Genomic DNA, 26,650 nt, shown 5'->3' with positions numbered 1-26,650 from the left:
GCATATAGGTAGTAAAAATTAGAAAATTTAGTTTTGAAACATTGGATGGATCATTGTAATAGATAATAAGGTTACTGAGCTCATAACGAATAATATATTTTAATTCTTTTTAATTTGTAAATCAGTTAGAGTATAAGGTACCTGATTTAGTCCTAACAGTGATTCAGTGAGATACAGATGCCATTATTTACTGATATTACTGTTATCCCATTTTATCTACAAGGAGACAGAGCACAGATAAATCTGCACCAATCTCTGGACCATTCTCTACAGTCAGGCACCTCCACCAGACTGTCCTGTTGGGTTAGGAATGTGCATGTCATTATGGCGAAGGTTCTTAACACTCGAGGGGCTACATCCTGAGCCCTTCAATCTCCAGTTTCCACACGATTCTAGTAGATAGCTTGACTACAGATACGTGCGATCACCAGCAGAGCAGCAGAGTCCTTGTGATGTCAGAGGCTGAGCAGTCTGTAGGAGGTGCTCTCTTGTTTAGTTGGCTGCCACTCACTGGCTTCTGCCATAGTACAAACTGGTGCAGAGCACATAGCTTTTTCCTTGAGCAGTTAACACTGCAAATGTTAATGTCAATGGGCATGGTGGCACACACATGTGTAGTCTCCATTATTGGGAGGCAGAGGAAGAAGGATCATGAGCTCAGGGCCACCCTCCACTACACAGTAAATTCAAGCCAACCTGTGCTACATGAGACCTTGTTTCAAAAAACTTGTAAAGGCCAAGGCTTGGCTAATTACTGAGATATCCTGTGATTTTCTAAACTTGTTCCCTTCTAAATTTCATTCCCCCCCCCCCCCCCCGAGATAGGGTTTCTCTATAGCTTTGGAGCCTGTCCTGGATCTCGCTCTATAGACCAGGCTGGCCTCGAACTCACAAAGATCCACCTGCCTCTGCCTCCTGAGTGCTGGGATTACAGGCGTGCGCCACCACTGCCCGGCTAAATTTCATTCTTAATTATTGTTTTTATTTATTCGACCATGTACCAAGTGCTATTTATGTATCAAGCATTCCTAGTCCATGGAATGCAATGGGGCTGAAGAGACCGACACAGATCCACTGTCTGGCAGTCTTTGTTTTACAGGTAAAATAAGTACAGTGAAAAGGGACATGATATGGGGGAAGAGGAAAAGATACCTGTCTAAAGATGGACAGCAACCATGGTCCTTAAGAGTCCTTCTCCTACCAGTTCAAAAGCAACAATTGTGCTTCTAAATCACAATGTTCTCCCTTAGGAGAAGTCAAGAGTAGCACGGAGAATAGAATGTAGTTAGGAGGACATTCTCGGGCACTTTTAGTGCTTAGCAACAGCAAAGTACCATCCATACATCATCCACTATTCTTTCGCAGGAATCCAAGCAGGCACATTATTTGTGCTTACTAGTATTTGGGTTTGAATGTGCCATTCTCGAAGAGATCTAGCTCACCTCCTACCTCCATGGACAGTCACAACATTCTCATACTCTTCGTCACTTATGGTTTATGTTTCACTGTAATAAGTGTCAGCATCTGAACATTGTACACTGGCTGCTTACTGGACACTCACTTTTATTTCCTGCTACCACCCTATGAACATGGGAAAGGAAAGGAGTTTTGTCTTTTCTTTCACTGACATTTTCAGGACATCTGGTATCTAACAAATAATATATGTTTTGGAAATAATGAATGTTAGTTCAAGTAATTCTTTATTTCTTTAATAAATATTAACTAATATTAAATAAATATTAAATAATTTAAGATCTCTTGAGGCTGAGAATGTAACTCAGTGATAGAGCAGTTGCCTAATATGAGTGAGGTCCCAAGTTCAATCCAGCACCACAAAAAGGTACCTATTTTTCTTTCCATTGTTAAAAAGTTACAGCATCCTTTGCCCTAAAAGACTTTAGAGTCACCATATTCCAGTCAGACATGCCTTATAACAGTCAGAAGACAGGACTTGAGTTTTTCTAGAACAGTGCACACTGGGATGAGGTACAGTACCAGCTGGCTGCTAGCATTTAGGAATCCCCAGAGGCCAGCGCACATGTGCTGGTTTTATCTCCCTAACACACACGTGCTGTTCGTCAGCTTCAAATGTCAGCTCCCAGAGGCACTGCTTAGGACAGTAGACTGTGCATTGAGATGGAAGGGAAATATGCATAAACCTTTTTGAGACATTAGGAAATGACCAATTTTGGATACAAAAGACCTTGTCACTTTACAAGTCTGTTCGTGGGTAAAAAACCAACCACATTAGCTCCAGGTTTGAGTCCAGGCTCAGTTACTATTAGTGTGAATAATACTGAGCCATGATGTTCTCAGGATGTGGTCAGTAAGGCATTTTATTTATATCTCCATGAGAAGTCCTAACACTTGCAAGGCCGAAGAGAAGGACTTAAAGAGCCCTCAAATGTGATCATGTAGGCATATATGACCCTTTCTAATTTTGAATGTTGATTTTTTTTTGTTTGTTAATGCCAGATAATAAGCAAAAATCATTATTTCTATATAGTTAATTAAAAACATGATATTTTTGAAAGTACTTAATTCAAATATAATGAAAATATTCACTCATATGATTTAGGAACTAGTTATTCATATTATGAAAGAAGTCTGTACTTTTCATAAAAGTACTTTAAAAATATGTCTTACATTTTAAATAAAACCCAAGCTCAACACATTTCACATAAAAAGTAACAATAAATATGAATGAGTGACTGGGGTGTCATGTGTCTTTTCTCCTGATTTATCCTATTAATTAGTGGAAATGGACTTTACCTTATTTTTTTAGATAAATACCAGATTAGATGAGATTCTATTTAAATAATTTCTCTTTCTGGTTTTTCTAGACTCAGACATAAAAGCAAAAGCCTTAGTACCCAAGTTATGTAGTGTTTTTCCAACTTTTGCCTTTGTTCAGGGCAGTCTAGCTCCAGGGACGAATAGTTTTCCCAATGAATCCTAAAACCCATGAGTAAAGTCTCATTTCAAGTGTTATGCATAAGCCTTAGCTGCAATTGTTTTCAACAGTTTCAGTTTTTCATCATCAGCCATTGTCCAAAAAGAGTACATGGAAAACTCTAGAACTATGACTTTTTTTTACAATAGGCTATTATAACTTTCTGTATTACCCTAGTTAGTAATGTCTTACTGTACTTACTTGACAAAGTCAACTTTATTAAAAGTTTTTATGTATGGGAAAAACAGTGCCAGGTTTCATGCATCTGCTGGGGTCTTGAACATATCCCTTGAAGATGGAGGATCAATAGATGCTCACAGAAATCCTATCAGATCTGAACTGGAAGGTAGACAGTAAGAGTTCAGCAGTGAGCATTCGTCCGTGGGCATTAGCAGCAGTCAGGAACCCGGTGCTCCTTGTTTTCTGCCCAAGCATAGCATGCATTATAGATGTTCCTAGGAGATTATGCTTACTGCAGACCTTGGCTGCCAATCTTCAAGTATCTATGTAGGGCTGCTCTCATCTTCTGCTTGCTTTGAGAGGAATAACTGGCTTGCTTCCTCCCACCCCCTAGGAAGTGCAAGTACCGTGTGCTGTTTGGAGTGAATCAACTTGACCTATATGGTTTTTGTATTGCTCTCTCCCCAGACTTCCAAATCTCTCCTTGACTCTGATTCCTCACAAGTGAAATCAAATAACAAAAATCAAAGGAGCCATCTCCGTTCTGTGAGAGATGGAAAGGAGCAGACTTACTTCTTAACAAAAATCAAAGGAGCCATCTCCGTTCTGTTAGAGATGGAAGGAGCAGACTTACTTCTTAACAAAAATCAAAGGAGCCATCTCTGTTCTGTTAGAGATGGAAAGGAGCAGACCTGCTTCTTTGGCTTTCTTCCTAGTTACTGCAGTGGCTCCTCAGTAAGCTACTCAGGTCATGTCAACTAATTCATAATTCAGGTCACTCTCCAAAAGAGCAACATTATGGAAAAAAACTAAGGCTCAAGAACACAAAACTTGATTATCATTTTTGGTTTTCTTGTTTTCAGAAATAAAACACTCTAATTTTGGTTTTAAATTATTGTTTTTATGTATATTTTAAAAATGAGATTAAAATATCATCCAATAGCTAACACATTGTAACACCCCACTTAATTAATTTTTACACTCATTTTATTCAATAGACTTCTGCAGGGCAGGGGAAGCGGTTCTCTTGTTAAAATGCTTTTGGCCTGAGCTCAGTCCCTAGAATTCATGTAAGAAAAGCCAGGTGCGGTAGCATGGTCTTGTAATTCCAGGAGTAGAGAGGTCGAGACAGGTGGGTCTCTGATGAGCAGCCTAGCCTCCTTCATCAGCTCCTGGCTAGTGATCTTGCGGGTGCAAGAATATATCATAGAGATTCAGCTGTGTATTAAAGCTGAACTTTGACCGGCCAAAGGGCTGTCAAAAGGCAAAGCCATTTATTATGAATATTTGGTGTTACCCAGCCATTAATATTCCAGCTGTCTTCTGCTATGAAATTCTTGTGTGTCCAGACCTATTGGTAAACAGTTCAGACCTGCTGGACCTACTAAGTTACTAACTGCCCTGCTGAGCTTAGGAGACAGGCTGGTGGGAGACACATAGCTTTGTTTCCTGTGCTAGTGAAGCTCAGACCATCCCCTCACCTTGAGGAGGCCTAGTGATTCTCCAGAGCACTTGGAGAACAAAAGAGGTTTTTACATATCAAGGTGAGAGATAAAACAACATTCCTGAGAAGGCAGGGAACCCAAGAGCACAGGGACAGAGCAGTATGGCAAGAGAGAAGAGAGGATGACTGAGGTTCCATGGAGGGTAAGCAGATCTTGAGTAGAGTTTTCTGAGTGCCAGGAGTAGAGAGTAGCAGAGATGGAGAAAGAGGAGACAGAGGACAAAGGTGAGGCTGAAAGCATAGGAGTTTAGTCGTTAGTAGGGCTATGAGCTGGGGAGCTGCACGGAACTGTAGTTATGGAGACAGGATTTCATCCCAGCGAAATAAAGTAGACGGATGTAGAGGTTGTTATGTCTAGAGTTATTCCTGCCCTGAATGCCTGGTGGAACTTGATATGGATTCATAACACGCCCCCATGGTTAGGCATGGTCACGCATGCCCGGCGAGACCTAGTCTCTTCCGCCTAGTCATTTCCAGGTAAAAACGTCTCACGTGAACAGGACCCCGTGGCTTTGCGTGGTTGCGTAAAGTGCTCAGCGCAACCATGTGATCTACGCGCATGTGTAGAATAGCCACATGGGCCTGTGTGCGCAGGCGCAGCCCAGCCTTTATAAGCCGGTGCCGTGATTCCTCGTCCCACTTCACTCATGTGTCTTTCAGCAGGTCTGTGCACATCTGTCCCTCTCCCTTATCTTAATAAAACTCTTGTTAGTGGAGTCTGTCATGTTTTGTAACGTTTCCTCACAGGGTAAGAGCACCGCAAAAAAAAAAAAAGAACTATAGCTGAATTGATACAATTTTGTCTTAGAGGAATAAAGTTAACAGACGTTAAGAACATAGTGTACGCAGATTTTTTTTTTTCCCTAACATCCCATGCCAGACATAGCAAAGCCCCCTTGAACCCTGGGGAATCGATATAGTGAGAGAGAGAGAGAGACCCTTCTCAAAAAAGTAGTAGTCTGAAGGGCTTGAAGAATAACACCCAAGCTTGTTCTCTGGCCTCCACGTGCACACACACATGTACACACATGTATGTACACATGCACATGCGCACACAAAAAACATGTTAACATGGTTATTAAAAGCTAAAAAGCCGGGCTGTGGTGGCACACAATGTTACTCCAGCACTTGGGAGGCAGAAGCAGGCGGATCTCTGAGTTTGAGGACAGCCTGGTCTATAGAGCTCTTTCCAGGACAACCAGGGCTACACAGAGAAACCCTGTCTCAGAAAACAGACAAAAAGCTGTGTAGGTGTTCAGCGTGGAGCTTGGCTCATCTTCCCGCTGTTGCTGATTTTCTCATCTCATCCATCAAGACTGAGCTTCCATCTGAATGTTTGCCCAGAGTTTGTATTATTACCTTCGAATCTGTTTCTGAAGGTGAAGTTACTGATTGAGATAAAACATGTCCATTTAAAATGTATTTTGTTTACTCATTCTAAAACCAAAGTAGCATAAGGGAGAAACGTTTAAATTATTGCATAGTTCCATTGATTTTTCTCTGAGTAACAAGATGGATGCTGATTCCTAAGGCACATTAGTATACGAAAGAATGAGTTGGGATTCAGAATACTAATTAACCTGGGGTGGTTGTAAGCAGGAGGCGCAGCCGGGAACAGCATTTGTCCACATACATTGTGTCGCTGTCCTCAGCTTGTCACAGTTGACACATTAGGCTGTGCAGAGTGTGCAGTAAGCAGCTCACACATGAATTTTTATTAAGAATGAATGGCTGTTCACCAAACAGAAATTTATCTTCTATGTCTTTGCCCCTACGTAGAGAGTTTTATTTGCCAAACATACTATATTCTGCTCTCTGCACTCTGAGTCAAAACAACAAAAAGAGTATAAGAAAAGGAAAGCTGATCAGCCAGTAATCTATTAGCGTAAGTACTGGGAGTAATAGATTTTGAGAATTTATTGAATTGCTGCGTTTCAAATCTCTCCTTTAATTACATTTGAAAGCAGAATCCAATATATCAACAATTACATTTTTAAATGGTTGAATTACATAAGTCCACGTATCATTGCACTGATTTAAAAATAGGATTTTCTGTAATTTAGCTTATCAATCACCAGGAAACAAATGAGGAAAAATTCTGGAGAGAATGTGGAGGAAAAGGAGCCTGATCCACTGCAGGTGGGAGTGTAGACTGAGACAGCCCCTATGGAAGCAGTGAGGTAGCCTCTCAGAACACTGAAAACCGATTTACCTTGTGACCTACCCTTATCACTTCTGCACAGATATCCAGTGAGCTCTCCAGCCTACAGAAAGACTCGCACACGTGTGTCCTGCAGCTCTTTTCACAATAGCAAGGAAGCAAAGTCAACCTAGGTGCCCGTCAGTGGGTGACTAGATAATGAAAATGTACATACACACGACGGAATTTCATGCCATTGTAAATAGAAATGAGATGATGGAGTCTTCAGGGAAATGGATAGAACTGGAAAATATTATGTAAGCAAGACTACCTAGGCTCGAAAATATGAATACCATGTGTCCTTTCATATGCAGATAAAGCTTCTAAACATTAATATATGTATTCAGCTGGGAGTAAGTTTGAGAGAAGCCAGCATACTAGAAAGGGACCCATGAGATGGGATAAAATAGGCCTGAAGGGAGAGTTGTGGGCTGGCAACAGTCACAAGCTGTGAGGGGGGAGGGGAGGTAACAGGGAGGAAGCATAAGACAGGAGGGACATGGAGGAAAGCAGAAGGACACTGTTCTTGTCACTGTATCCTCAGCACTGTATTTATATAGCGTTTTCATTGTACTAGATATTACAAATAAAAATGATGAAAGATACTGTAAAAGAAAAGATCGATTAAAGGGTAAAGAATTAAAATAACTACACAAAATATTTCCATCCTAATAAATATTTGTGTTATTTATGACTTGTAATTTCTGGAGGCTTTTTTCATGTTTATGGAAAAATGAGCCAAAAGTCAGCCTTTTTTTCCTAATGAGTCACTTATCAACAAAATATCATAGTATAAGAAAATAACAATAATGGTGAATAAATACTGCAAATAGTTTAAACAGGTATTTCACTATTTTAAATGGCTTAATAATATAAGGTAAATAAATCTTTCAAAACTTGAAATAATGAGTGAGTAAAATGGCATTTTATGCTTTTTAAACATTCATTGTGAGAGGGCTGCACCAGAGAGTTCTTATAGGGGAATAGCACCGTAGTTTCCAAAATACCTGCTGACATGTGATGCTTATACTGGAAACTGACTTTGTATCTTTTGAAAAACTTACAACACCGTCCTTCATATGTGCATTTATTTCAGACTTCCCTTTTCAGTAAAAACTTAGGGAAACTTTTAAATGTATACAATATAGTAGATATAAAATAAGTGAAAACATCAGGTAATAGGACAAATGGGGCTCAATGAGGCAGTGGATGCCAGAAACCCTGCCTTAGATTCTGTAGTTGAAAGTAATATAATTTGGTTTTTAGACTTACCAGCAACCAAATTCTATGAATTCATTGGGCATGAAACAAATGGATTGTTCACCAAAAGCCCGAGTTTTCCTAAACTTGGAAGAGAATTTCTTCCTGAATCTCAGGAGAAGACCCCACGTGGCCCAGCACTCACTGTCCTCCATGATAACCAGTGTCCCAGCAAGAAGCTGATGGTATCACCCTAGTGAGTCACAAGTATAAAAGAAGTCAGCAGTCTCTGGCCCACCGCTGTTGCAGGATTTCTGCATATGCCTCTGAAAGAAATAATGGATGCATTTTATTTCCTTTAATCACTTCTATATAGATGCTTTTCTAACTCCGATTTTAGTAAATACTAAGTGACGGTTCGAAATTAAACTCTCTGGAGAACAGCTACAGTGTGGTAATTGTTGATCCCTATGGAAGTGCAGAGCGAGTGCTTCTCTCCTTAGCTGAGCTAGGTGTGTTTCTTGGAGACTGGGGAGAATAGCATGGTCATACAGTTAAATGGATGGATACCCTTGGTGAGTGGCCACAGGAAGGAGTACACCCAGAGGCAGGACCTGGATTCATTTTGAGTAACTTGCTGTGTGGACATGACTGGATTGTCAGGTTTCAACACTGTACTGAACAGATTATGGCACCACCATTTTAGCCTGAAACTTAAAGATAGCCGAACATTTGGGACCCGCTTCTTGTCTTTTGCCATACAGCACGCTCATTCAAACAAGGCAGAACAAAACCCAGTAAAATAGTCGTAGGATATCTGTCCTCAAAGGCTGATTTTTCTGATGCGTCCTCTGAGAGATGCACTTCTCACAAAAGATACCTTCAGGAGTTTGAGTGAATTTATTTATTATATATATGAAAAACAGTGCAGGTCTACACACTGAGATGGTGTGTTCTAGTTACCCCGTGGGTTCCTATGAAGCTGTCTACTTGAGAGCTGTACAGGGCTGTAGAGAGCTGGGGCCTGTGGGGGATAACTTGTTACTTGTGCACATCTCAGGTTTCAGTCAAGACTGTACCTTGCAAAGCTTCATCCAAGAGCAGCAGTGAGAAGTGGCTGCAACTGGATGCAGTAGCAATACTGGAATGTTCTTGAGGTCCTATGTGTACGTTCCAGTCAGTGTGCTGTATTTCTCAGAGTTCCCAGGTAACGCTTTGCAATTCAGTCTGTGTAGAGGTCTTGGTGCTCAAGTTTTTTAGAAATATGTGTATTTCATAAACCATAGTGCACAGTGTTTGAATACTTAGAAGGATCAGTGCAATGCAGACATCGTATGTAAAGTCAATCCTTGTGTGAGATGTACCGAATGCTATCAGAGGTATTAAAATAGATTTTCCACCTCTGGGAAGAGGGTCATAAAAATTACACACTTACTGAAAATCAATTGAGCAACTACTGTATACTAGGCAAAGTGTGCCATTTAGGATACAACACAGAACAGTAAAGAAATAGGTACTCGTGTGTGGGCTTTAAAATGTTGGACTAGCCCAGTGGTATCTAGCCTGGATGTCTGGGGCAACGTGGATGAGGGAAGAGAAGCTGAGTTGGTGAGTGGCTGAGAGTGGGATGTGGGCAAGGTGATATGACAGGTGACATCCAGCAGTGTGAGTGCCGGGACTGGACTTGCTCAGCATTTAGTCCAGGCTCTATTGGGTGGCAGTTCTGAAGCCACGTTTCCTGTTGTTTTCTAAGATATTTAGTTATATCAAAATTGAAAGTTGGCATTTGTTTTTTAAATGACTACTTTGTTCCGATTGTATAAGAGAAAAGGTGAATTTTTGTAATAGGCCCTGAGCAGTGCTTTGGTGGAGAAAAAGCAGAGACCAAATAATCTCGATGAGAATGAGGAGATGGAGTGAGCTGGTTTTTGTTTTTTCCTGTAAACTTGGTAGGGGGAAAAAGCTCTCAAAGAAGACACTGAGAAAAACTGTTTCCTGTTGACAGCAACTCTAAGTAAAGTTATCCAAGTAACGTGCTCTGATTTATTAAACAGTCTCATTAATGGAATAATTCAACACATTCTGAACACATGATTGTGTCTCTTTCTCTCTCCTCCTCCTCTCTCCTCACCCCTCCTCTTTTTTTTTTTTTTTAAGATTTATTTATTTATTATGTATATAGCATGTATGACTGCAGGCCAGAAGAGGGCACCAGATCTCATTATAGATGGTTGTGAGCCACCATGTGGTTGCTGGGAATTGAACTCGGGACTTCTGGAAGAGCAGTCAGTGCTCTTAACCGCTGAGCCATCTCTCCAGCCCCCATCACCCCTCCTCTTTTGCGTGTGTGTGTGTGTGTGTGTGTGTGTGTGTGTGTGTGTTGGCGCTGGTCTTGCACATGATAGGCATATGTCCTATCACTGAGCTTTTCAAATTGTCTAGACTGGCCTTGAACTCACCCTGTAGCCTCAGACAGGCTTCAAGATTGTGATTCTTGTGGCTGGAGAGATGGCTAAGAGGTTAAGAGCACAGGCTGCTCTCTGGAGGACCTGAGCACGATTCCTAGATTCCTTCCTTTCCCCCACATGGTGGTTGACAACTATCTCTAACTCCAGTTCTACATCCTCTTCTGGCTGCCATGGGCACCAGGCATGCACATGGTACATACATATACATGTAGGCAAAAACCCATACATAGAATATTGGGTGACTGCCTCAGTCACTCAAGCAGGTAGAATTACAAGCTATATCTATCACCAGTCCCATCAAAATGATTCCTTTTTTAAAAATATATAACCAAGGAAATATGCACACTATTGTAACTGTGAGGAAGAGTTTATTCTCCCTATGTGAGACTCTTGCCTCAAAGTTTTATGCCCCAGGGTCATCCGTAAGAATGTGAATTAGCTAAAAGTGGTGGCACAGGTTGTAATTCCAGCTGCTCAGGAAACTGGGGTAAGGGATTGCAAGTTTGAGAACAGGCTGGGCAATTTGGTGAGATGGTGTCTCAGGGTGAATAAAAGAAAGTCTGTAGGTAGAGTTGAGTGATAAAGTGGTTTCTTAGCATGTGTGAATCCTTGGGTTTGAGACCCAGCAAGAAATAGGAAATGGAAGAAAGGATAGGAGTGATGAAGGGGAGGGAAGGGTCTATCACAAATCTTAAAAGGTCTTATTAATAAAAACAAATCTGGAGCCAGGTATTGGGGTGAATGCTGGAAGGTCAGAGAGAGAATAAGCCACAGCTAACCTCATCTCGCCAATTCCTCAGCTGATCCTGTTTCCACAAACTGGAAGCCTCTGAGTCCTCATCCGAATGGATCTCAGCTGAACTGCTGCTAAAAGCCTAAAAGCTTAACAGACTAAAAAGCCTCTAGTTCCTTATATACCTTTCTGCTTCCTGCCATCACTTCCTGGGATTAAAGGCGTGTGTCACCATGCCTGGCTGTTTCCAGTGTGGCTTTGAACTCACAGAGATCCAGATGGATCTCAGCCTCCAGAGTGCTAGGATTAAAGGTGTGTGTGCCACCATTTTCTGGCCTCTATGTCTGTCTACTGGCTGTTCTGTTCTCTGACCCCAGATAAGTTTATTATGGTGCACAATATGTTGGGGAACACAATATCACCACAGAAGGGCAAGAAAAAAATGTGAGTTAATGCACTGTAGCGGAATTTATTTTTTAAAAAAATAATGTATAATCCTAACAAATGAGCAGAAAAATCATGTACTGTAACATACTCTGATGTTTATAGTGGCTATCCATAAGTGTGTGTCTGTACCAGAAGACACCTTAGTTCTGGAGGGAATTCAAATTTGTCTTAATATTGCAATACTACTCTGATTGTCCCCATCTCATGTGGCATTTTAGTTGGTGACATTATCCTAAGTCCCAAAGCAGGTCACTTTCAAAGATATGGAATTAGTGTTCAGGGTTCTCAATTCCATTCTCAGTCATATGTGCCCTAGTTTGCAAAATTCTGATAAACAAAACCATCAATACACAAATAGATGAATTGATCAGGAAAGATCAATTAGCTCAGTGGTTAAAGTGTTTGCCACACAAGTGTGAGGACCTGAGTTCAGATCCTCAGAATCCATGCAAAGCCAGGCATGATGGTGTGTATCTGTAATCTCAGTGTTCTCTGGTGACATGGGAAGAGAGACATGGAAATCTCCAGAAGCTTTTGAGCCAGTGAGGTTATTGTACATTGTCGCAAATAGTGCGACTCCATATCAAACAAGGTATAAAGCAATGATTGACATCTGAGGTCATCCTTTGACCTCCATGCATGCCCTGTGGCACACATACCCTCCCCATGCGCACACATATACACACATCATATACATACACGAAGATAAAAAGTATAGGTCAGTCAAATGGTGATTCTATATATGTCAAAGGAGTTTTCTTCGGAATTCCTGGAGATAAACACTCCTACAAAATGTAGCGAAAAGGAGCCTTGAGCACTGGTAGCCAAGTAACTGAGTTTCTCTACTCTCTCGCCCATAATGACTAACTTGGGCCTTACTAATCCTTTGGTTCATCCACCCACTCATCTGCTAAGTCCTTCATACTGATCCCCCATGCACCTTTCAGGAGCTTTCAGTGTGTTGGCTGTGTAAAGACCATATGTCCTTGTCGTTAAGTTTGTATGGATGGCAAGAGTGAGCATATGTGTAAACAAATGGGATCAAAGTGTAATGGTAGAGGTGAGGAAGCCTGTTAGGAGACCACTAGAGTCTAAACATGAGAGTAAATTGTAGCAGTAGGGTGGGAAGGGGACATAGGGGAATGCTGTGACAAGGGAAAATCCCTGTGATGTGACAGGCTGGGTGTGGGCTCAAGGAGGAAGCAGGCAGTTGGGGATGACGCCAAAGCTTTTTGCCTAGATTATGTCGGTGAATTGTTCACGAGGAGGGGGGAATTAGGAAGAGGGAGTATTTAGAAAGAAGATAATGGGATTAGGTTTGGGCAGATAGTTTAAAATTCCAGTGGAATAACCAGGTGATGTTGTTGTAAAAGCAGAAGTCAGGGACTAAAGTGTCATCTGGAGAGACATGTCCAGCACTAAATGTGATGGGAAAGAGAGAGCCAGAAGGTATGGAAAAATAAAAGATTGAACTGTGGGTGGTAAGAGAAATCCAGGAGCCTGAGGAAGAGATTGGATCATGGCACTGGGTGGGATTAGTGAAGGGGGAATTTCAGGAACATGGGAATGACCCAGAGTGCTAACATCCAAGAGGCTCCCAAATAAAGAGGATCTATGAAAATATAAAGACTGTTGTCCCCTTGCCAAAGCGGCGTGGGTGGCATTGTGGGTAAAAAGGTGGAAGAGTAAATGAAGGTGCAGCTTATTTCGCCAGACATGGAGAGGAGACACAGCTCTTTCCTGCCTGCATCTCTCCTGCAGCAGTGAAGCCTGAAAGAGCAGCTACTACTGGAGCGATTTGTGCTTTGTCCGGACGTGTTTTACCCACTGGACAGACAGACCCTACCCGTTCAGTACTCAGTGGCATTCAAATGTCTTAGCATTCACAGTCTTAGAATAAGGAAATAAACATTCTCTTCTTTGTTTTCAGTTCTGTGCTAGTCACTGTACTGTTTGGTAATTTTTTGTTTTTACTGCCATAGACTTAGACAGCATTCATTAAGATGGAATTTTCCCTCCCACTGCAGGATTACCTGAGCGGAATTTTAAGTGCTTGTGATGAGATGTGAAATAACCAAGCACTTTGGAGCTGGGCACCAGGTTGTTGAGGAGCATGAATATGCCAGGAATTTGATGGTTTGAAAGGCTGTTGACTTTAAGTGCAAATAAATATTACTCTTTAAGGAGTCCAATTTTCTCAGCATAACCTATCGTTTATAAGTACTGATGTTCTTTCTAAAGGATTATTTATTTATGGTACTAAATGAAATTGTTGATGCTTAGTGTGGCCTTGTTGTATCTGGAAGATATTTCTGCTTGTTAAGGATGGATTGTGTGTGCATGGTTTTTTTTTTTTTCATCATAGAGTATTAATAGAAGAAAGAACAGGAATCTGTTAGGAATAATTAGGGGAATCTGTTGGAGCATGAATGGGGCTTGTGATGAGGAAAGATCGCTCTTGGCATTTCACGTTCATGTTATGTGGTTGTTTATATGTGTAATATGCATATATGACATTTCAGTTAACCAAGACCTTTTTTATATGATCCAAAATGAAGGCCTAAGCAGACAGAGTGGAGGATGGTCCCCAAGTAGCATGGCACGCTGCTTGTTGTAATAAGTAGGAGTACCCCAAGAATACAAGAATAGCATGAGAAATACATAAACTGGTCACTTAGTCCTTTGTTGTTACTGTCTGCTGTTCCCGACTGTGCATAACTGTATGGGTATATGACTGGCAGAGGATGATGACTTACACTTGTATCACCACAGTCAGGTGGGAAGTACATTGTGCCACATTAGACTATTATAATTCAGTGTGATGATAGGGAATTGCTAACCTATGGGGCCACATTCAGTATATAGACTCAGTGTATGTTGATTCAGCATGTTCTTACAGTGACATGTGGCTATAATTAAATAAATGAATACTTTGAAAGCACCCCTAATTTGTTGTGAATGTTACTCAGTATCCATGCACCCTAGGTGTGCCTGGCACCATTCTGATTTCTATGCCCACAGAAGTGGACGGTCCTTCAGTAACTTGGCCACACAACCTGTTCTTCTCTTTCTTCGACATTCTAACCCTCACCTTGGCTCCAGCCAGGGTTATACCTTAAGACTGCTGATTATCAATCCTTTCCTCACCCTGGAATTTCCACTTAATCTAAGAACTGCTACGCTGGTGATCTGTTTCCCAGTTCACTTCTGTCTCGGTCCTTTTCTACCTGAGGAGCTGAGCTCAAACCCATTAGTCTGCCTTTCGTCATCTTTCCCTCCCATCACACAGGTCCACACTTTCTTACCGATTTAAGACTTTTGTCCAAATGTTACTGTTTCCTTTTCATGGTCTTGTATTGCTGTCTATCTAAGCCTCACTAAATCCAGGGCTATTTTTCTCCCTCAAGATGATCTAATACTAAGCAGATTTAAAGTTGTTAAAACTATAAAATCAGTACCATGAAACTGGTTCATTTTAAATAAAGTTAAGATATTTACTAACCTTATAAATTTTCACAGTAATCTTGTTTGATGTGGTTCTAATAATCCATTGTAAAAAGAAATGTAATTATTGTTTGTCTCCCAATACAACGTGTTATACACTGGGCCACAGAAAAGGCCTTGTGTGTATCTTAGTTACCGTTGTTCTAACGCTGTGAAGACACTGCAAGCAGGGCAGTTCCTAAAGAAAGCATCTAATTGGGGGCTGGCTTACAGCGTCAGAGGGAGGGTCCATTACCATCGCGGCAGGGAGCGCAGCAGCGGGCAGGTGTGGTGTGGGGAGCACAGCAGCAGCAGGTGTGGGGTGGGAGCACAGCAGCAGCAGGCAGGTGTGGTGTGGGGAGCACAGCAGCAGCAGGCAGGTGTGGGGTGGGGAGCACAGCAGCAGGCAGGTGTGGGGTGGGGAGCACAGCAGCAGCAGGCAGGTGTGGTGTGGGAGCACAGCAGCAGGCAGGTGTGGTGTGGGAGCACAGCAGCAGGTGTGGGGTGGGGAGCACAGCAGCAGCAGGCAGGTGTGGGGTGGGGAGCACAGCAGCAGCAGGCAGGTGTGGGGTGGGGAGCACAGCAGCAGCAGGCAGGTGTGGTGTGGGAGCACAGCAGCAGGCAGGTGTGGGGTGGGGAGCACAGCAGCAGCAGGCAGGGGTGGTGTAGGGAGCACAGCAGCAGGCAGGTGTGGAGTGGGGAGCACAGCAGCAGCAGGCAGGGGTGGTGTAGGGAGCACAGCAGCAGGCATGGTGTGGTGTGGGAGCACAGCAGCAGCAGGCAGGTGTGGGGTGGGAGCAGCACAGCAGCAGCAGGCAGGTGTGGGGTGGGGAGCACAGCAGCAGCAGGCAGGTGTGGGGTGGGGAGCACAGCAGCAGCAGCAGCAGCAGGAGGAGGAGGAGGAGGAGGCAGGTGTGCTGAGAGCTGCATCCTGATCCTCCACATGCAGAGAGAAGGGATGGGGCCTGGGTCTGACATGGGTTTTTGAAACCTCAAAGCCCACCACAGTGACGCACTTCCTCCAACAAGACCAAACCTACTCCAACAAGGCCGCACCTCCTAATTCTTCTAATCCTTTCAAATAGTTTCACTCCCTGGTGACCAAGCATTCAAACATATGAGCCCATGGGAGCCACTCTTATTCCGACCCCCACACCAGGGCAGGAAAGGTGACTCAGCAGGTAAAGGAGCCTGCTGCCAAGACGGACAACTGAGCTCAATCCCTGAGACCCTTATGGTGGGAGAGAACGGACATACACGTTGTTCTCTCTCTCTCTCCCTCCCTCCCTCTCTCCCTTCGCCCCTCCCTCACCTTCTCTACAGTAATTCAGTACTAACATTTTTTTATATTTAAAAAATTTATACTGGTAAATATAAAATATTCAGTGGTCAAAATTTTCATATATTCATTTTGTTTCCCAGAAAAATTAGCACCCTCAATGTATAACTTGGATTTTAAAAAATAAAATAATTAAGATGTTTCATATAGCTAATGCTTTTTCTTACTAATACCTTTTTACTGACTTTAACCTATACGTATGTGTGTATTTCATAGGAAATTGCCCGGCATTTACGTCCTGAGACCCTCAGAGCAATCTTTGGTAAAACTAAGATTCAGAATGCTGTTCACTGCACAGATCTGCCAGAGGATGGGCTCCTAGAGGTAAGACAAACAGCGTGGGGATCCTGCCTCTACTCCAGGTGCACCAGTGATCTCCACAGTCCTTGTACATTTCAAACCATTTCATAGTCTGGGATTACACTGGTTCTTGGCCATCCAATAACTTTATACTAATAACTCAATAGATCAAATATAACCAAGCATACACCCACGGTCCTAGGTACTCCAGAGGGTGACACAAAAGAATCTTTCTTAAAAAATTGAATTTCATTAGTTCTTTTAGTTTTATTTTATTGATCCTTACTTGTATAATAAAATCCACTAGGCTTTTTTTTTTTTTTTTTTAAAGATTTATTTATTTATTATGTATACAGAAGAGGGCGCCAGATCTCATTACAGATGGTTGTGAGCCACCATGTGGTTGCTGGGAATTGAACTCAGGACCTCTGGAAGAGCAGTCGGTGCTCTTAACCTCTGAGCCATCTCTCCAGCCCCTCCACTAGGCTTTTTAAGATTATGTCTGCCTTTAAAGTCACATTAGAAAGCCATTTCTCAAATATTTACTTTTTATTTTCCTATAATGGAAACGTTAAACCACATGGAATTTGTTTGACATTTTACGTGAGCTATCACAGTGTTACATATTAAAGATCCCATCCTTATATTATATATTATCACTCATTAAGTAATTTTCATATACCTGTGTCTGGTTTTTATATTAAGTATGTGCCAACAAAATATATTCTTATTGTTATAACTTACATTTTATAAAAGTTTTCTTACTCACTTAAATTTATTTCCCCAGATAGATTATAGATATGTTTTACCTAGTTCTCTTCTCGATAAGATACAAACAGGACCCTAACTGACTTGAGAATTTGTTTAGAACTTAATGAGAAGATGGCCTTTTTCCAATTCTGTATGAGTGTCTCTCCTTTTATGACAACCATTGGGTCATTTATATATGTCCTAGGAATAACTAATTTTTATCAGCTTATAGTTGTATTGCTATAGAGGATTACGCCATTAACTTTATCAAGATTTTCTGGTATAGCTGAAGACATCGGTTTACTAAAATCTTACTTAAACTTTGTACCGTAGTGTTAATTTTAAATGCACTTGATAAATATAACAGGTTTTATTTTTAATTATCAAAAAGTAGTGTTTACTATAAGTTCAGTTTATAACAACATTCCCTTCTCCTTTTGACACATTAAGGCTTATACGTTAGGTTTGAATAGATTCTGTTACTCAGTGAAGCTGAAATCCTGTTAACCATTTGCTTTCTTTCCATTAAAATATTATCAATGTATACCTGTGACTTCTGTTCATATAATTTGAAATAGATTATTATTGGTCACAGTTTAGAAAGACATTTAAATGTAAAAGGATTAAAATGTGCCTAACCAAACTATACTGTACATTTCATTGCAAATTAGTATTGTGAACTTTAGAAGGAGGAAGAGTTGTAGGAGCCAGAGGGTCAAGGACATCACAAGAAAACCACAGAAACAGCTAACCTGGATCATAGGGGCTCACAGAGTGTAAACCGACAACCAGAGAGCCTGTGTGGGACAAAACTGGGCCCGCTCTATGTAGATAGTTGTGTGGCTTGGTCTACTTGTGGGACTCATAGCAATGGGAACAGGGCTGTCCTAAGGCTTTAGCTGGCTTTTGGGAACCTATTCCTTATACTGGGTTGCTTTGCCCAGCTTTAATGCAAGGAGAGGTGCTTAGTCTTACCAAAAAAGAAAAAAAAAATGTCCGACCAAACTATACCTGATATTTCATTTCAAATTAGTACTGTGAAATTTAGAGAATTACTCAAAATCCAGAAGTTAGAGTTCTGTCAGTGTCAGCGCCCAGCATGTGGCTAATTCCTGCTTAATGTGATCTTGGATAATTCACGTTTCCTCCTGTGCCCACTTCTAATATCAGTATAATGTAGTTGGGAATGCTGCTAGAGCCAAGAATGTTCTCTTAGTTGGGACTTAACTCTGTAGTATGCTACTTGGCTTTCTCTTGAGTTATGAATGTAGAACTCTGCTTTCTGTGGATGCCACTAGTCATAACAAGGCCAGCTTTGTGGTCATAGGAGCAAATGGCCATGATGGATTTATAATATGAGGCGTCCTAGGATGATTTCACTGTCAGGGTCCTCTGATACTCTGCTAGCTGCAACTCTGATGTTCTGAAGTTTCTGTACTGAAGAAAACATTAGGGAGAAGAATGGTGAGCTCAGCGAGTCACCGGAGCGTGACTCACCTTCTGGTGTGGGCAGGCTGTTAAGGAGGTGATACCCAGTGCAGATGAGGCTGAAGTAAAGTGGGCTCTCAAGTTGCAATGTTGGACAGCTTTGTGGCAACTGTTAGTGAAAACCTGAGGGCTTTTCCACACAGTTTGTCCCCACATTCTGCTTCTTAGGACACAACTAAATCGGGACCATTTACAGCAAGGCTACAGACTGGGAGGCTGGGATCGTGGATGTTCGTGGAAGGAGTATTCATGGTCATTAATGGACACAGTGTGCAAAGCTAAAGAGAGTTCCTGTTGCTCCACGACCCTGTTCATCTGGGGCCAGAGGCCCCTGTGTGTGTTCCCAGTACTGTGCTTCCCTATACTGTAAAAGGAGCAGCAGCAATCAAATAACTTCCCAGCAAACTGCTGATCTCACTGATCCCTGGTTTCCTCACTCTGTGAACTGAAGATGGATGACAGTACTTGCCTTGTCAAATGGCACAGGGTCTTAAATGAACAGGTGTTCCTGATACTCCAGTACGGGGTCTGTTCATGCATACATACTTCTACATGACACTCTTTCATGCCCTGACTTCTTTCTTTGAGACAAGATATTACTGTAGCACTGGCTGGCCTCAGACTCACAGAGATCCGCCTGCTTCTGCCTTCTAAGTGCTGGGATCAAAGGCATGCACCACCACACTGAGGTTATCCTACTTGTAAAAGCACTTCAGTATATGTTTTTTGAGAGGAAAGGGGCAATAGTTTGCTTAGTGTTTCATCCATGGAATGAAAGCATGTAGCATTTCCCCTTTTATCCTAATGAAAATTCTGTAACAGAACTCTGACCCTGGGTGTATGAGACTCACTAAGGCAGTTTTAAAAATACCAATCCTATGACACACTTCTTGAGAGTCTACTTAAAACTTTCTGGAGGCTGACAAGATGGCTTAGCCTGCCACCAAGTCTGATGACCTGACTCTTGCAGGTTGCCCTCTGACCTCCACATACAAGCTGTGTTGTACACAAATAATATAATTTTTTAAATGAAAAAAATTCAGTTTTTGAGAAAAGCCCCAAGTACAGTAACCACAGAAAGTTTCCGTGAGAATGTGAAAGTGAACTGCCCACATGTCCCATTTTCCTGAGTACCTTGATGTCGATTTTTAACACAGAAGACATTTTCCTACACAGCTATATCATGAGCATCCAGATTAAGAAACTGACGGGGATATATTGCTACCATCTCAGACTCTGAGTTCTGTCAGTTGTCTCAATGGTTATGAACACGAAGCCCGTAGGTCAGAATCACTTGTTTCATTTCATTTTCCCCTTAGTTCCTCTCGGTCTGGCACAGCCGCTCAGTTTTTCCAATTAGCTTTCATGACTTTGAATCTTTGAAAATAATAAAAATTTCTAATCAAATTACTTCATTTATTTCCTTGACTAACAGAAATTTTTCTAGGTAGTTTTCACTTGCTCTTCTAACATGATGCCGACTAGTTCATTTTGCTGATGGTATGTGTTACTCACGTAAGGAGCATTAGTTCCTCATTGTCGAAGAAAACAAACAATGCCCTTCTTATCTTGTGGCACGGCCTGTGTCTACTGTTCCCTGATCCACCTCAAGGTCAGTCCTGGTCTTACCCTGGTGCTGGTGATCATCAAGGATCATCTGTCATTTCCCCAGCCTTCACTGAAGGAAAACACCTAGTTCTCTGCCTACATTTTGCTTCTGTGGTCTGTTCCAGGACCCTCTTGTCTTACTGTCTCCATCAACAGTAGAAAACACTTGAAATCTCCAAAGCTGCTGAATGGACTGTGGTGCCATATTCAAGACTATCTGAATTCTATACACCAGGGTCATAGGTCAGTCACCCTCCACTCAGATATTTATCACTTAAAATTTAAACACATCATTGTTGATTGGGGAGCTGGCTTAGGGGTAAGAGCACCTGCACAAGTGTGAGGACCTGAGTTTGAGTCCTTGGTATCCACCTGAAAAGACATGTGTGGCCACATGTGGCTGTTACCCCAGTGCTGGACAGAAGGGAGGATGGAGCAGGAGAATCATTGAGGGTTGTGTCCAGCCTATATAAAAATCACCAAGCTCCATGTCCAGTGAGAAAGCATGCCTTAAAGGAACAGAGCAGAGAGCCATAGAGGAGGATACCCAACATTCTCCTCTGGCCTCTACATGTATTCGTAGGTATACACAACCACACACATATGTATATACACATTTGTACCTCTCTCTCTCTCTCTCTCTCTCTCTCTCTCTGTCTCTGTCTCTGTCTCTCTGTCACACACACACACACACACACACACACACACACACACACACACACTGCATTGAGAATATCAGTAAACAGATTACAAGGATCTTGCTCCCTGGTCTCTAATAGTAGTTACATTAATTTTTCTATATAATGATGAACTATGGACCTTCCCTGTTCTTCTTTTCCAAACATCCTATAACATGGTCATATCACTTTTGATTGCCGACTGGAATATAGGAGGCAGTTAAATATTGTATGCATAAACAGTTGAGGAAAGCAAGTCTGTATTCAGACACATCATTATGGACACATTCTGGTTCTAGTGACTCAGAACCAGCTAGAAATCAATGAGGTAAGTGTTGTGATTAGACAGTCCCGGGTTTACTGGCCGTGGTTAGCACAGGCATCTCCATGTCCTGACACCGTGATTTACCCTTTGTTGTAGTTTCTGTCTTGAAGGAAGCAAAGTTGATTCTTACATGTATACTGTCGAAGGAACACGATGTACGAAGACAAGAGCAAACAGCTTTCTCTTAGGATCTAAAAATAGTCTAGCAGGGCTGGTGCTTTGGCCCGGAAGTGGGAAGAGACAAGTGAAGAGTTAGAAGAGTTGCAGGGGCTTGTAAAATCACGTGAAGACATGAACTTCATCCAGAGCCATCCGTGATCCAAGGGAAGGTCCTGTGCAGGGTAGCACAGTCATGTCTGTGTTAGATAGAGCATTCTGGATAGTAAGGAGAACTGGTCATGGAATTACTATAAAGAATAGTGTGTGTGTGTGTGTGTGTGTGTGTGTGTGTGTGTGTGTGTGCAGGGTTAGAGCATTCTGGATAGTAAGGAGAACTGGTCATGGGATCACTCTATTGTATCATTCAGAATTACATCTACAAACAAGTGTGTGTGTGTGTGTGTGTGTGTGTGTGTGTGTGTGTGTGTGTGTGTGTGTTGTAGAGAGGGGATGACTCTGAAGATAATTCAGGAAAAATTTGGGTAGCCTTAGTGAAAGTGGCCACTGGGATGTCCAGGAGCCGTGATTTTCTGACGACATTTAGGAAAGACAACGTGATGCACCTGAACAGCTGGATGTGAAGGATAAGCCAAGGGGACAAACCGAGGTGATGCCTTCCTCTGAGTGTGGAGTGGTGCAGGGCAACCATCTTTATCTAGGACACTGAAAGCACTAGTGTTTCCCTCACTTAGCACAGGTTAGACCTTGAATCTTATTCAAAGACAAGAATGGCTCTCTAGTAACAAAGTGATGGAATAACTTGCCCTGAATAATCATAATGCCTACTTTCTTCATGGAGTTTCTGTGAACTTGATTCTATAATATTGAAGCATTTGTTGTAATGCCTAATGCCATAAAGAGAATTGTAAGTCCATAATCTTTCAGTTTCTCAGCACATCCATGGTGCTAGCTTGTTTTTAAATTTGTTTTCTCCCATTGTGAATGGGAACAGGATGAATGGCGTAAAGACGATAGTTAATGTGATTGATTACTCTGTATGTAGACTGTCTTATAAAAATCAGTGGAGACAGTAGAAAATATTGCTGAAAAACAAGTTTAATTAGTAACTATGGAAAATCCACAAGAGATAGATACTGAACCATAGGGCTAAAGAAGACCTTAAGCAGCCAGTTACAACTCCCTACACATTGTCTCAGCTCCCCTGCCTGTTGTGAGACAGTGCTTCTTGAAGTGAGCAGCAGTGTGGGATCTCCTGGCAGGCTTTTTCAAACAGTTTACTGTGCTCCTCCCTGGTCTCTGATTGGCTAGATCTGGCCAAGCCTGAGAGCTTGCATTTCTAACAAGTTCTCCTTTGGCAGTGTTGTGTTGGATCAGGATGCCACACTTGGACAGCCGCTACCCTAAGATGGAGAAACTGCACACTCTCACTGTTATATTCTCTTAGTTAATGTCCTCAAGTTTGGGACTTCTCAGACATGGACATTTCAAAAAACAGACCAGTGAAGACACTGGGAAAAATCATTTCCCATCAGCATCAGCATCATTTTGTTTTGAAATGGCGGTGGTGTACGGAGAGCACAGTGGTCGCACTGATCTAATGCATGGGCAGCAGGAAAAGCTTCCCTATCTTGTGTTGATAGTTGAAAAACAGCCATGAATATCACTAGATGTTCTACTTTGGATGGCCACTTGGCTCAGGCAGCTAGCTCCGTGTCTTTGGGGAAATCCTCCCTTCTCCCCAGGTGACAATGCTCACCAAGCCTGGCACAGCACACCTTAGATGCCCTGGCTTTCCTGTTTTTTCTGAGGCATCTAAGATGTGCTGTGACAGTGATGACAAGCTGTCATAGATGACTGCCATTTGTGGGGTGGCAGTCAGCAGTCATGGAATTTCCACCGAATTGTGGAATCTTTGCACTCTTTCTTGGCTTTATTCAGAGCTGATGTAGAAGACATGTATTATGTTTCATAACTCAAAAAGGAATGTAAACTGTTTAAGACTCCTTATATCACAAGTATATTGGGTTTTATACATGCTAAAGAAAACTGTACAAATTACAATACAGTACACAACTAAAATCCTTCTAATTGAGTGGAGAGTTTGCATCTTTTTTTATGTCTAGAATAAATTGAGCTCAAATATATCATAAATGTGAATCCTAAAAACTAAATTCAGCTATGACCAATTGACAAATAAAGGTTGACTCTCACAGTTTTCTATTTCAAAAATCACACTTTTTAAAATAACTTTGAGTCCTTAATTTTAAGTTAATGAATTTCATTCATTTGCTGGTAAGAATGTATGATCATTTCATTGGATGCTGTCTTATTACAATCTTTAAGGAAGCAAGAGTGAGATCAGTATAACAGGGTGTGCTTGCAGAGTTGAGTTGTAGTGTGGATATAAACAGTGTTGATAGACAGTGTGTATGGAAGGTTTGGAAACAGTAAACACGAGAGCTGAGTGGGAAGCATTGTAGCTGTGGCTGGAGGGACCAGGACCAGGGAAAGTTCACTATGGAGACAGCACTGGAGAAGACCTTGGAGAATAAAGCTGGTTTTATAATGTGCCAAAACAGAGTATGGCAAGCTATTGTTAGGAGACACTGAGTTTATCAAAACTGGTTGAAATAGAGGGTTGTTTTTAATGAATTATGGGAGATAAATGTGGAAATATAAATTGCAGGGAAGTTATGGGGCCTTTGGAAGTTTTCTGGTGACAAAAAGCATTAAGCTATGGATAATAAAAATAATAAATGCTATTTACCAAGCAGTATATGCTGCATTTGTTAAATGGTTTGCTTGGATCACCTGGAAGTTCCGTTATCTCCAGTTTGTACATGAGTGACGCTTTCTTGAGTGGGATGACTCCTCTGGGATCACACTATACCTAAGTGGCAGAGACTGAAACTCAAACCCAAGTCTGCCTCAAGTTCCACACCTAATGCTTTTGTCACCAGAAAACGAGGACCAAGATGGCTAAAAAGTTTGAATTCAAGAGCCAATTCTTCATTTATTGGTAAGATTCCAAGACCACTACTAGGCAGATGTACATTTCCTTGATGGTTTGCTGGAGCCCACTATGGGTGAGCGTGAAAGATTTTTCTGTGCATACCGAACAGCAGCTTCTTTGGCTATGGAAAACAGGATCCATCAAAGGTTTCTGAACCGAGAAATGACCTGATAAAGCAGAGTCCCCTTAACCAAAGATGGAAGTTGAAGGTGAATAGTAATGGAAACATATGCTGTGCTCATCCAGTAAGAAACCTAAAGTACACAGTAGCCAGATATTTAGAAGTATCCTACGGTGAGCAGAAATCCATATCTACATGAATACAGTTCCTGAATAATAGCCTGTCTCCCCCAGCCTCTGCTCTGTGCGAACATTGGCTTGTATTTTATGTTAGTTATTCTGTCCCCAGTGGCTAGGCATTCAATACACTGTTCTCAAAATTCATTAATATTAAAAGTAATGATAGTACATTAAGGACTAGCTCTGTGGCTAAATATTTTAAGTACAGCAAGTGCATCTTGAATCAGACAATCTGGGTTTAAATTCCAGATCTACCACTTAGTTGTATTTAAGAAAGTTGTTTAAACTGTTGTACCTCAATCCCTCATTTTAAGACTAGGCTAATAATAATAATACTTATCTGAGAGAATAGAGGCAAGACACAAATTAGTTTGTGTTAAAGCAATGAGAATAGATTAAATTAGGGACTGGAGAGATGGTTCAGCAGTTAAGAGCCCATGCTGCTTCTGCAGAGGACCCACGTTTGATTCCCAGCTCACAACTGTCTGTACCTCCAGCTCCAGTAACATCCCTGCCCTCCATGGGCACCTGCACTCACAGTCACATATCTAGCACACACACACATGCTTAAAAATAACAAGATCTTTTTAAAATCTATTTTAAAAGAATAGTCTTAACTAATGTTGATTATCTTGTATTATCAAAAGTTTTGCCACTTTGACCATTTAAAAATAAATATATTAGGATCAAATGAAAAGGCTATAATATATTTTTAAGAAAAGCTCTGTTCTTTCAATTTAAATATCCTAAATATACCACAAAGGAACTTACATTACACTTCACCAGTGAAAAAATAAAATATACCAGTTTATAGTGTCTCATAAAAAGTGCCATTTAAAATTGATCTTGTTTGATTGTCCCCTTCCTCGTTGCAAAATACATGAAAAATTAAAAGTCGATAGATGTGTGAGAGGGAGGTGGAGTATAAAAGACCTGGGCCGCAGAAGAGGTGACGTGTGTCTGGAGAGGGTAAAATGAACTGTCTGGTAGGACGCCACTCGTCTAACGCTTCAGTGTCAAGCCGTGGGGTGCAGTCAGTAGCTAAGTATGACAGGAGACTTTTGAAGGTGGATGGAAAAGAAGATGCATAAAAGGACAGGGCTTAAGGGGCCCACTCATGAATACTTCCCCAGCCCCGCAAGTTTATGTCTTAGTCTTGGAGAACCTGCCTTATTTCTGTTTCCCTTCTCTCCATATACACCCAAGGCTTCTGTCCAGTGCTAAGCTCCACCCCAGCATAAAGGGGTGGGCATTGGGACCTAACCTATGCAGAGTCCTAGTCTGTGGCTTCCCTGGGTAGATGTGTGGCTCCTGAGTCCTTTGGGTGCTCAGTTGTTCTTCACCCTTTTATTCATCTCTTGCCACATCTGTCACTGTGGAGCATCAACACGTGAAGAGCTGGTTCATCCACCTGCTTCTGAGTCCTCTACCAAAGCCTGACTAGGGTGGTTCTGATCTAGCCATCTGCTCATGCTCAGATGTTCCCTTCTTCTCAGCCTCTACCCAGGAAGAAAGAGAAATGGTTGTAGCGTTCATGGCATGTCTAATAGGTGTCAGGCTTC

The 26,650-nt window shown here is 41.7% G+C and overlaps 1 protein-coding gene across 7 annotated transcripts in view; it reads left to right on the top strand.

Moving 5' to 3' along the window:
* The window catches only part of Nme7 (NME/NM23 family member 7), a 145,662-nt gene that overhangs the window by 91,534 nt on the left and 27,478 nt on the right, over positions 1 to 26,650 (top strand). For all 7 annotated transcript variants that reach the window (XM_037211305.1, XM_037211308.1, XM_028864397.2 and 4 more), the window contains one exon: positions 16,724 to 16,831. In XM_037211305.1, coding sequence (XP_037067200.1) covers positions 16,724 to 16,831 — 108 coding nt within the window. The remainder of the gene's footprint in view (positions 1 to 16,723; positions 16,832 to 26,650) is intronic.

The sequence above is a fragment of the Peromyscus leucopus genome, chromosome 15, assembly GCF_004664715.2.
Source record: "Peromyscus leucopus breed LL Stock chromosome 15, UCI_PerLeu_2.1, whole genome shotgun sequence".
Lineage (NCBI taxonomy): Eukaryota > Metazoa > Chordata > Mammalia > Rodentia > Cricetidae > Peromyscus > Peromyscus leucopus.
This window is presented reverse-complemented; position numbering and strand designations above follow the sequence as displayed.